A 12,045-nucleotide genomic window follows, 5' to 3' on the forward strand; every position below is an offset into this window, starting at 1 on the left:
GGTGAAATTTCATTCTTGCCTAAATCCTGTTTTCATACTAATATAAATTTTCACTCCTATGAAATGATCATGTATTGAGCAATGTCATTTGTCCTTAATATGATGTTAATTGGTATCTGAATATAATTTGAAAGTAGAAGTTTAAAATTACCTATGTATGGAGAAATATATTCAGAAGATACTTCTGAACATTGGTAGGTAATCATGTTCTGTGTTCATTGCTATACTAAAAGTACAATATAGGAAAACATCCTAAAATAAGCATCCTTTAAAATGTCTGAAATATCTGTGCTGTTTATTTCATATTCAGGAGGAGTAGGCATGAGAGAAGAGTGCCTAATACATATTACGATGACACAACCTATACTCCTGAAAGGTATTTTTATTTCTGTAATAAAAATAGATAAAGATGAATAATACATTTTTTCCTGAAGAATCTAGAATTCTTAATTCACCTAGACTGATGATATTTAAGTTTACAGTGCAGTATATACAGCATTTTTAAAATATAGACCAGCTAATCTCCAGAGCTTTAAGTGATGCTTAATCTTTTAGCTCAGCATTGTCTTCACTCTGGATTTTTTGTGTGAAGAATAACTCTAACTTGAGAAAAAAAGAAAAACAAAAGATTCATTTTAAGATGTAGGAGGAGAACTGAATAGTACAGAGGAGTTTGGTATAACTGAAAGCTTTTCCCCACTTACCAGCAGCGTATATCTAATGGCAAACATTTTCAGTCATGGTGAGTTGTTAGAGGAAAATTAAAAGCCCCCAATTCATTTCTTCTAATATCTTGAGTGATTTAGAGTGCTCAAGTTTTGACATGTTAACACAGCATACTGACTTAAAAAGGATGAAAAGTCTTCAGGATAATTTTGAGTGTTTGCTGTGCTGGAATCAGAAGAGCTGTTTTTCTTCCACATGATATATCACAGTGAAAATAATATAACAAAAATAGAAAACTTTTGGCAACTAGAAAGAGCTATTTGGAAACAGCATTTCGTGTTTAAAAGGTTCAAAAAGAAAGAAATGCAAAGAGAGAAGCAAGTTGATTTTCCTATCCCTTTGTAGAATTGGAGCTTTTATATTTCTGTGTATGTTTTTAAGTCAGTATGTGATCTCTCTATACAGTATAGAAGCAGGTAAAACAAGGCTCAAAAATTTGTTTTTATTTCATTACTATGAATAAAATAAACTGCAGTTTTGAAGCCTTGCTTATGTGTTTATTGTGCCTATAAAAACAGCAGTTTTACAGAAAGTTTTTCCCCAAATCCTGGCTGACTGGAGGCGTAGGCTGCAGTTTTAAAGATACATATGATCAGGGAAAGTGTAAAGATACACCTGTCTTTCTGCAGCTGTGTTCTAATTTAGATTAAACTAAATGTAAATCTAATCTAAATTACACTGAACTAAACAACTTTCATCTTGTCATTGATCTAGCTACAAATGTTTCAAAAAATATAGAATAAGCAAGAGCAGCTAAATGACATTAATGTAGTCTGCATTCTTGCCTTCCCTCAGCATAATGACTCTGAGGAGTGAGATGATGTAGTTAATGAGCATATCTCAAAACTTCAGATTTTGAAGCCTGAGAAGTTAAGAAAAAATGAGGTTATGCAAGAAATCTTTCATGCATCCCCTATGGTCCCTGGGAACAAATTCACTGAAAACCCTCTGATAAATATATTCAAGCCATTAAACACTTTGTCCTGCAGAATTTCACTGCAATTTTTAGTGAAGTCAAAGGGAGACTTATATTCAACTTGGGAACACCATAGGCCTTTGATCTTCTCTGAAAATCCCAGTCTTGCTTTTCACCCACTGTTATATTGAAAATCATTGAGCAGCAGGATAACCACAGTTTGAACTCTATACTGTGAAAATCTGGAACTCCAGATACAGAGTTGAAGCTTCTTAATCAAATATTGGGTGATTTGCACATATTCTAACATAGGTGGATTAAGGTGCCTAAATATGTTATCTCTTGGTATCTGAAGTAAAAGAATCATTTTTGTCCCATTGTTTCTTTTCTCTGTTTTTCTACTTTAAGAGAAAATATTTCTACGTATTTTTTGATGTTATTTGCAACTTATTTATAAATTGCTGCTGCAAATGATTAGGTTGCCCATGTTCAACAAGTAGAATAATGTAAGTATAAAATTCAATTGCTTTTCATTGATCTGAGTGAAGTGAGTTTTCTTCAGATTTTTAAATAACTATAAAAACCAAACGCCTTACCAAAAATCTCCACAATTACTTCTTAATTATTTCAAAGACATTGTAGCCATTGAAAAATAAAATACTTTTGTATAAAAAAAGACTTAGACTTCATGCAGCAAAAATTCATGTCTAACCTCCCGAAAAAAAACTAAAGGTGGAATATATTAAGAATTCGATAATGAAAAAAATATATATATAGTGGTTTTTTTTTTTTTTTTTTTTTTTAAATTAAAAAAGGATTTTGCTTTCTTCGTACCTAAGAGATGATATGAAATGTTTGGAAAGCTTCACATTTTATTGAGAAGTGGATATGCCATATAAATTAGAGTGCTGTTAATAATACACGTGTTTTTTTATTTTAACTGCATTGTAAAGGTGGTACAATGGTGCAAGTTCATGGGCAGATCATATAGTCAATGGTTCAGCTGAAAATTATGGGTAAGTAAAGAGTGTAGTGTTATAGATGTAGCTAAAATGTAGCTAAAGATGTTCTGATCTTTATTATAAGAGTTCTTTTATTATCGTTCCAAATTTATTCCCAGTAAGTACAGTTTTCATTATCTCTTTCTTTCTTGACTCAGAACCAAGGCACATTTATGTGCTTGTCTTTTTTTCCCAAGATTAAGCTGTTTTATTCAGTAACAAATAGAAAGAGAACATTAATTATGATTGAACTATTTTTAAAATACGTTCTCATTGCTTTAATGAAAACGGGCTTTTTGAGTGATAATGCCCTGTCTACGTTTGTGCTGCTGGGGCACAAGCCTTTGAGACCTAATACCTTTTAGCTTTAGAAGCAGTCCCAGATCTAACTGTCTAACCTGTCTCCCCATGTGATTGATGCATAACCCGAGTAAAGCTCTATATACGTTAAACCCTTCAGTCCTTCCCAGCTGTACTTGGCTCCTAATCAAAGGAACGCACATCTTGCTCACAGAAACTTATGCTTTGATTTTACCTCCTCTCCCTCATTTTCTTTTTACTCTTAAAACATTTTTCTTCATCTTCATTTTTACTTATTTCCTTGGTTGAGTGTGCAGACCTTGCTTCTTTCTCCCTTTCTATATCTCAAAAGATATAGTATGCCAGGGATATATTTTAGCTGACTAAAATAAACGTATGGTTTGGATCCAAGTTTCTGATAAATCTGAAAGTTCTTAAGTGAAACTCCCACTGATTTCCTGGGAAGTTTTCCTTAAGAAATCTAATTGGAGCTACAAAACTCAAAATCATCTGTTGTGTAATTACACAAAATAATAATTTATATTGGTATCTCAAAAGCTGCAGTTTTGTACATACAAATAATAAGATGTACATTGTGCATGAATATTTAGCTAATTCTATGCTTTAGGTTATATTTTGCAGTAAATTTAATATTAACCCTACTTTTAATTTTGTGGTACTATTGATTCTTTTGTGGCCAATAAGCCACAATGTATATATTTGCAGATAGGTACTTGAAGCAGATAATTGGAAAGCTGTTAGGCTATAGTCAGTTGCATAAAATAAGCCATATAAGATGATACTGTACATTGAAAATAGAAGATATACCCAAAGGATTACTTACACTTTACTGGTACTCCTCAGATTGTAAATAAAAGTGTGATTGATATTTGTCTAATAGATGCTGCTAGTACAATAATTCTGTTTAAGAAATTTAGAGAGTGAAGGATAATGTGACTTTTTTGACTTTCAACTTACAAGTTGGGGTAAAAAGCAACACTTTTAGTGTAAATTTTTCTTCTCACTAGATGGATTTATAGTCGTCTTTTGGCTATACATTAGTGCAGCCACTTACATGGAAGCATATTTCTTTACTAACGCTTTGAGCCGTAGTTCCCCTGTTTGCTGGCTTTTCAATTTTAAGTTTCTTCAACATACATTTAATTTGAGCTTATGGCAAGGGCCATGTGTAGTAGTTCTTCATGGAAAAGTGCACAAGCAACCTGAAAACAGCAAGCCTTCTGTATTTGCTTGTGATAGCCATGTTAAATAGTTTTAGTATACTCATCCTAGATTTAGTGCAGAAAACATGCTAACATAGTGAAGTATCAAATTAAAGGTAAAGATTTGAAGGTTGAAAAAGGAATTATTTTTTAATGCTCTCTGTCTCAATTTAAATTTATCTACAAAAAGCTGTGGGAAAGGGAGTAAAATACAAGAACACTTATTATGAATTAATATGGTTTACACTACAAATGTACACTACGTATAAGGCGTACAGCACATACTTTAATAAAATATGGACTACTGAAACAGATCAAATTCTGTTCATATTTGTAGATATATGGAACACTTTTTGTGGTAACTGCATGTTATTTTGCTCATACATGATTTAAGAGCTTTAAAGATAGTGAAGACTTACATAATTGCTTCTCTTGATTTCTCTGATCGAAATTGTGGCTTTATCAAGTGACAAAATGCTTTTTGCTTTCAGGGAGGTCAGAGTCAGGGTCTATTGACAGAATAGCAGATAGATAGACATGTATCTGTACTGTTAAGTCTTATTTGAGATACTTATTAAATGTTTGCCAAGTTTTTGGACTTTTAAAATGTTACTGAAAATAAAAAACAAAAAAACAATCAACTCTTTGTGGTGACCCAAGTGTGCCAGGTACAAAAAAAAGTTAAATTTAAGAGATGAGAAGTAAAACCAAGCATCAAGAGCAAGTGCTTCACAGATTTTACATTTAGTCCTGCAAACTACAACGGCGTATTTAGGCACATGCTTGATTTTAAGCATACATTTAATTCACTTCATTACTCTGTCGTCTAAATGCTCTGCTGAACTGCCTTTGAACGTTCCAGCTTTACTGGAAAACTTTTCTATACATTGTCTTATATACCACCTCTTCTTGAAGTGTTCATAGAACCTTTGCGTATTTCTATCCATGTTCACATGTAATTATCACACATTCAAATTGAGTGAGTGAAATATTTTATTCCAAAACAGGGAAAAATGTGTCAGAAAGTTATAAAGCTTATTTAAACTTTGGAATATTTCTAATATAGCTATTAAAATTTAGATTAATATATTGGAGATAGTTGCATCAATATATTCCATTATAGAATTGATCTAGATGGGCACTGGGAAGGAAGGGAATTTCAGCTCTCTCTGAGAAATCTGAGCTCCAAGCTTTTGATTGTTAACCACAGAACCATAAACATAATTCAATGAATCTTTTTATGGAGATAAGATAAATACATACAGGAGTTACCTGTTTCTGCTGTGTGATTCTTCAAATTGTGTCAACTGAGGGTCTATGTTAAAGATACTAACAGCTGGAAATTGTTGTTAAAAATACTGTAAAAGGCACCTGGCAATATAGAATAAAAAGTATTTCTGAGTGCTGGAAACAATAATGTAAACCAAATACTTAATGTATTATAAATCTTTCTAAATTCAATTAGTATTGAAAGAACTGCTCCATACATTGCATAATTCTGACGTAATATAAAAATATGAAAAGATATTAATATGATAAATTTAACAGAATGAACTGAATAAATCAGTAAGACATAAGGCAGCATATACACCACTTGCATTGTTTTATCCACCTCTCTATAAGGAAATACCAACCTGGAAGGTTCTGTTTTTGAGAAATAATGTCTGTTTAAAAATCTGTTGTTGAGGAAACATATTATGAAGAGTAAATCTATATAGATATAGCTCTGTGTGCTTTCTTTAAGCATTTTAGTATTTGTGTTATGCTATCGTGTGCTAGTATGATTAAATATGTCTGTGATAGAATCACTAAATGACTGCAGTGCCACCAAATACAGATACCTAAGCAAAATGTAAGCAGCTATTTCTGTATCTGTAGCTATATGCACATAGCAGTGAAGAGCACAGTGTGCCTGGGATTGCAGCAGTTCTCTGTTTCTCTACATAGCTGCATAACTAGTAGAAAAGTAGTTCAGATAACTGTGTGCTGCATTGTAGTCATTCCTGTGACTGTCATGTAGATACACCTGTAGTTGCTGCGTACACCACAGTGTCATGTGTGTGTATTTGTATGTGCATATTTGTGTGTATATATATACGTATATATATAAAAACATAGTTGAATACTACTGCAGCAAAAATACGTTGATTTAATTCTTGCTTTTATTTTGCAAGGGTATTTAAAAGCATGATGTTTCTTGCTTTTTAATAAGTATAGCACACAATTTTATATTAAGTTCCTATAAAGGTACGAATGAGTGATTTGATAAAGCTGTTCAGTCACCAATTCATCTCAGTGTTTTGGCAGTGACTTCCCATTTTGCCATTTTCCATGTCAGTACTTGTGACTCAAATTTAAGTTGCTTGGTACTGGAAATCTCAGTTGTTTGTAGACATGTTTATTTATGTTATGCTAACAGAGGATCTTGTGTCTGTGACTAAACAGCAAAGTTTCTATAGCTAGTAGAAGAATAACATGTCCAAGGATTGAAATCCAGCAACCATCCACAGACACTGACAGGTATTACCACTGAATATTAGCTAAAGTTTGAAGTTAGGATCATTAGAAAATGTATTGTTGTATTTTTTTTTTGTTCTGTGTTCAGTGTTTCTAGATATAAAGAAAAGATGTTCTTGGATCTGAATCGTAGTGCATAGCACTTCTACAGCAATTCTATTTTTATTTATTCGGTTTTTTGCTACAAGAAAAACCTAGTACTTTTTATATTTTGATTAGCGTGACCTCATAGACTACTTTTTTAGTCTTGAACACAGTAAAGGAATATTAAACGTGGGATTTCAAACAAACTCCTTTCACTTATTTTGAGGAAAAAATCCTCATTTGTGTTGTACAATCTTAAAATGGCTTACTGTGGAAGAATGTTTATCTTTTATACGACTTTCTCTATACATGAATTTGGATCATTGAATGCACAGATTTGTTGTAAATTCTTTTATTTGTTAAGAAAAGTAACAAATCTGAAAAATTAAAAATCAGAAATGGTTACTTTATGTACTGGGATAAAATTATCTATTGACATTTCTGGATATGACTATAGAACAATGCAGATAAGTCAGTAGTTAACAAAAAATGTTGCAGCACGTTTGATTAGATATTTTAGTTACTAGAATATACAGTTCTACCTAGATATGATGGGATTCTAATTCTAATTTGAATGAATTTGGAATATAAAATTAAATTTTTAATGCTTGCAGAGCTTTCCTGCAAGTGTGCTCAAACAGTTTCAGTGTGATAGATGTGCTTGCTTAAGATGTAGACATTGCTCTACTCTTTTCTTGGTGTGAGAGTTATGCTCACAAGTCTCACAGATTTTGACAGAGGAATGGCCCACTACCAAGCTTGTTTTCCTTAGATAGGAAAAAGAAAGATGTTATTTTAGGCAATATTAGGAAAAGGAAAGTCATTATTTGACATTTCATTAACTTTATTTTTTAGAATGACAATTCTGTTGGCAGCGATAAATGGCTGTTACATACTTTAAAATATTATGTGACTGTTGAATACCTTGACTATCATTCTTTCCTCTTCAAAAATCAAATTTAAAAAGTGGTTCATATTTTATGACTTCCAGTCAGACTAGAAGAAAATATCATCTAGATAACTTGGGAGCATAAGCACTCAAGAATGTAGTCTGAAAAGTCATTAATGTCTTTTTTAATTCAAAATCCCCCTTTGTGCCTATGGCCAAATTGTGATGCTAATGTGTAGTTGTATATTGTGTTAGATGGGGAGCTTTGCTGCTCAAGCAGATTATTGGAGTGAGATTATTTCTGTAAAGGGGACATTTCTTGTCTGAAGACCTGGATATTGTAGTACATTTCTACTGTGGAAAGGACAAAAGAATCCCAAAGCATTAGAACAAAGAACATGCCCATTTCACTCTAGACACTAATGTGTCTTTTTAATTGTTTTCTGGATGTGTATGATTAAAAGCCCCACAGGGATGGTTTCACACAGAAGGCTGTCATTATGCTTATATACCATTCCATTTCCTACACTGTGAGTATTCAGACATTTGCAGCATCTAAACCTGTAACTTGAAGGTAATAACTGAACCTCAAGATTCAACTTAGACTTCAGATCCTCTGATGTACAAAAGCAACAGTGGCACCAAAAGTTGATCAAGAAGCAAAAGGTTCATTGCCAAAGTCTGTGTTCTCCTTCACTTACTGGAACTCCCAGTTGTTCTTTCCACCTGAAGTAAATGCCAGGTGCAGATTGCAGTAAATGGAATATTTAGATTAACTACTGAATATGAAAAATGAGGCTTTTAGATATAGTGGCTCCATGATACTCTTCAGAGAGTACAGAAAGAACAGAAACATGCCCGCTAAGCTATTAGTATTGGCCTTAATGGTAAAAAAAAAAGTTTTCTTACCTTCTAAATGAGGCAGGGAGTTAGATCTTTAACATCCTAAAAGCCACTTCTTATTTAACAGCTAAAGAGAATGAGGCTTTAGGAGTAAGAAATGAAAGAGGCTTAACTTCTCATGAAGTGTTTAAGTGAATCATGGTTGCTGCTCACCTTCGCTCTGTATGTCCTGCTGTTGGGAAGGAGAAATTGGAGATGGAATGATAGCCACTTTTGGTAGGAGACCAGAAGAAGAAACGAAGTCGCTGTGGGCTCACTAATCTTACACGTGTGGTTACAAATGATAGGGGTTGGTTGCCTGGATCCTAGCTGTTTTCTCTACGGCAGTTATGCTGAATCAAGGAATCATTTCACATTCCCACAGTCAAAGCTACTTTTTAACCACCATGCACCTTTTATAGCACTGAAAACTCTTAAAAAGTTACCCAAACTAAGCAACATTCAAATCAAAGCTAAGGATGTGTTTCTTTGTCTGCCCACAATGTAAAAGAAGCGAGACAGTGGATGTTTTTGCTGATGAAGCTTCCCATTCAGAAACAGAACTGATAGAAGAAGAAGTGAGGTAATTTTACTGTGGTTTTGTTCCAGGCTCATTGTATTTTTCTTCTGATATTTTAGTGCCTCAGCTTATGTTTCTCACTGTGGTGTGTTTGCTTGTTACGAGCTTGTAGACATAGGCTCTTGGTGAATGGTATTATTCTGAACTTGTCTGTGGCCATTCCTTGTTATCCTCAAAGAATCCAGTTATTACCTCATGGAAGACATTCATTTTAATGAGCATCCACCCATTCAGCAGAGTTAGCCACCATAGAGAAAAGTGCATTCTGTCTCATTATGGTGTTTTAGAAAAAATGTGCTGTGAATGTCTTAAGACTCCTCATAATGAGGCTGTAGTATGTCTCTTTCTTCAGCTTTTTGTTGCACTTCCAGTCACTCTGACTTCATTGCAAAATGCACAGCACAGTTCAAGAGAAAGATCAAAAGGATACATATATTCATGATGTTTATTCAGAAGAGTGTACTTTCTACTTTTACAATTACTGTAATTTTATCTATTTTAGCACATTGCTAGCCATTATTACTCCTTGAAAACAGAACAGTTACATTGTCAAGAAAGGTGAGATTTGTTTAATTTCTGAAAGAAAATACATGATTAATTGGCTATGATAGTAGGAGACAAAACTAGATCATCCAGAAATTTATTTTCTGATAAGAGTGCTTTCTCTCTGTTGTGTCTCCAATGCTGACTGTTTTAATTGCTGTTTTGTCACTGTTCTTTAGGTTGAAGGTTAGATTTTATATTTTTTCTATTGTAAACCAGTATTTGTCCACTACAAAGAACCTCTGCCAGTACTAATGGCATTGTAGATCTTGTGACTGTACTCTGTGTACTGCCTATAGCCTAGCCAGTATTTTGGCAGACATCTTGCGTTTAGTAGCATTTAACAATGCTATGTAGTAATTGTAACATCTGGAATGTGACTGAATTTGCTGTGGACTTTCCCACAAATGGTTGTTAAAGAGTACCACCTCTGAAGATAATGCAGTCTGAAAAAAATCTAGTCATGTGAGTTAAAATGCTCAATTAAAATGCACAGTTAAGCTTCAGTGAGAATTGTGTCATCTATTCTTTTCCTCCAACGTTGATCTATTAATTACAAAACAACAATATTTTTTACTCAGAAATTGTCAGGAAACAGACTATTGCATAGATAGTCATTATTGAGACACTGGAAACATTTCAGCCCATTTATCAAGAGTTTGGAGCAAACCAAAGCATACATGTTTAAAAAACTGTATGTAATCAAGAAGCGAACTCAGAAATTTACCAAAGAAAATGTACATAACAAAATGACTTTCTCCAAACCAGTATCATGCAGCATATTTTACAACTAATAGAAAAGTCAACCAAGCTGCTTTTTGACTAACATTACAGGAATTGTGAAGCAGCAGATAGACAGCCATATCAAAGATCCAGATCAACAGAGCAACGTCCTATGCTAGAGCAGACCAACTCCCGCTCCCGATCCACAGAGCGTCCTGACTCAAACCTCATCAGGTCGATGCCTTCATTAATGACTGGAAGATCTGCCCCTCCTTCACCTGCCTTACCGAGGTGAAACAGACAAATCAATCAGACTAATTCCCTTCTGCCCCACCAGCTCACCATTTTATTTTCCCAGTAGCTAATTGGTATCGCCTCTCATCCTTAGCTGATCACTAGTAGCAATAGATACTAACCTTGTCAGTGTCAACACACTATTTATATTCTACTCTGGATATAATGGTGTGGCTGCCATTTTAAAATGTCTACTAACAGTATTTAACTACATTTGTTTGTGATTTCTCATTGACCAGGAATCCTAGATAGTTTCCCACATGAAGCACCTCATAACTATCATATTCTTATCTTACAGAATGAGAAATTGTTTGTGTTCATCAGACATCAGTTACGGAGGATCCATCATAACATCAAATGAAACTTTATTTTTTAAACAAAAATGTTTCTTCATTTGGACTGTACTAACTTTGTGTTTTAACTTCCATTTTAACCACCATTTTCTCTGACTACATTTTACTGTGCCATAGTCTGTATCGTTCCTGTTAAATACTTTATCTTTAGTGACTGACACTTTGCAGATGTCTATACATTACTCTGAGCTTAAACATAATGCAGTAAAAAGATGAGTACATTTTGGTCTAGATATTCAGCACGCTTCTCCTTATTTTGGAACTGCAGAAGACTTTCTTTTGCTTTCTGAAAGTGAGAGATAGTACCATCAATTCCCCAGTGATAGTTGGTCAAATCCCAGCGTCTTTCCTCAGTTTATTACTTTGTTTATTTAAATCCTTATAATATCTTTAGCATTCAATGGGAATTTAACCAAACAAAAATTGAATAAAGATAGTTGAATTTGGCCTGTGAATAATTGTATGTGCATGCATGTGCTATTTCTATATGTGCATGAATGTACATACCGTACATTTTCTGGCTTGACTGTGCAAACAATCATCTTATGGGTGCTTAGCCTTAGTTTAGCTTATGTGCTTTGATTTTGGTGGGTTTTTTTTCTTCTTTTTTCTCTAGGGAGATATTTCCTTTTTTCTTGTTGTTGTTGTTTTTAAAGAATTAGTAGTTTCACTATGGGAATGCAAGGGTCCCAAGTGAGCCAAAATTTAATTAGTACTTTTATCAGTTCTTGAAGGTATTTAAGGAGGAATGTGCCATTTAATTGCTATGGTTTGTTTTGATATGTGTCTCATAGGTCACATCCTCGAACTGGGTCTGTTCAGACAAGTCCATCAAGTACTCCAGTAGTAGGAAGAAGGGGCAGGCAGTTACCACAGCTCCCACCAAAAGGGACGTTGGAGAGAAGTAAGTGTGTGGTTTTCTCCTTAATGACATTACAAAATGCTCATGAAGGCCAAGTGTGTTTCTTATTTTTCTTTGGGGAACTAAAACTCTTGAGTTTTTGTGTACAGAAC

At 33.8% G+C, this 12,045-nt stretch overlaps 1 protein-coding gene across 17 annotated transcripts in view; it reads left to right on the plus strand.

Moving 5' to 3' along the window:
• RIMS2 (regulating synaptic membrane exocytosis 2) overlaps positions 1-12,045 on the plus strand; it is a 434,744-nt gene that overhangs the window by 297,391 nt on the left and 125,308 nt on the right. For 12 of the 17 annotated variants that reach the window (XM_085221546.1, XM_085221549.1, XM_085221536.1 and 9 more), the window contains 3 exons: positions 311-376; positions 2,596-2,658; positions 11,826-11,935. In XM_085221546.1, the coding sequence (XP_085077672.1) occupies positions 311-376; positions 2,596-2,658; positions 11,826-11,935 (239 nt within the window). Of the gene's footprint in view, positions 1-310; positions 377-2,595; positions 2,659-6,611; positions 6,687-9,049; positions 9,122-10,495; positions 10,676-11,825; positions 11,936-12,045 lie in introns of all 17 variants that reach the window. The other 5 variants (XM_085221545.1, XM_085221547.1, XM_085221550.1 and 2 more) reach the window with 3 other exon arrangements.

The sequence above is a fragment of the Meleagris gallopavo genome, chromosome 3 (assembly GCF_905368555.1).
Source record: "Meleagris gallopavo chromosome 3, MGAL_WU_HG_1.1, whole genome shotgun sequence".
Taxonomy (NCBI): Eukaryota; Metazoa; Chordata; class Aves; order Galliformes; family Phasianidae; genus Meleagris; species Meleagris gallopavo.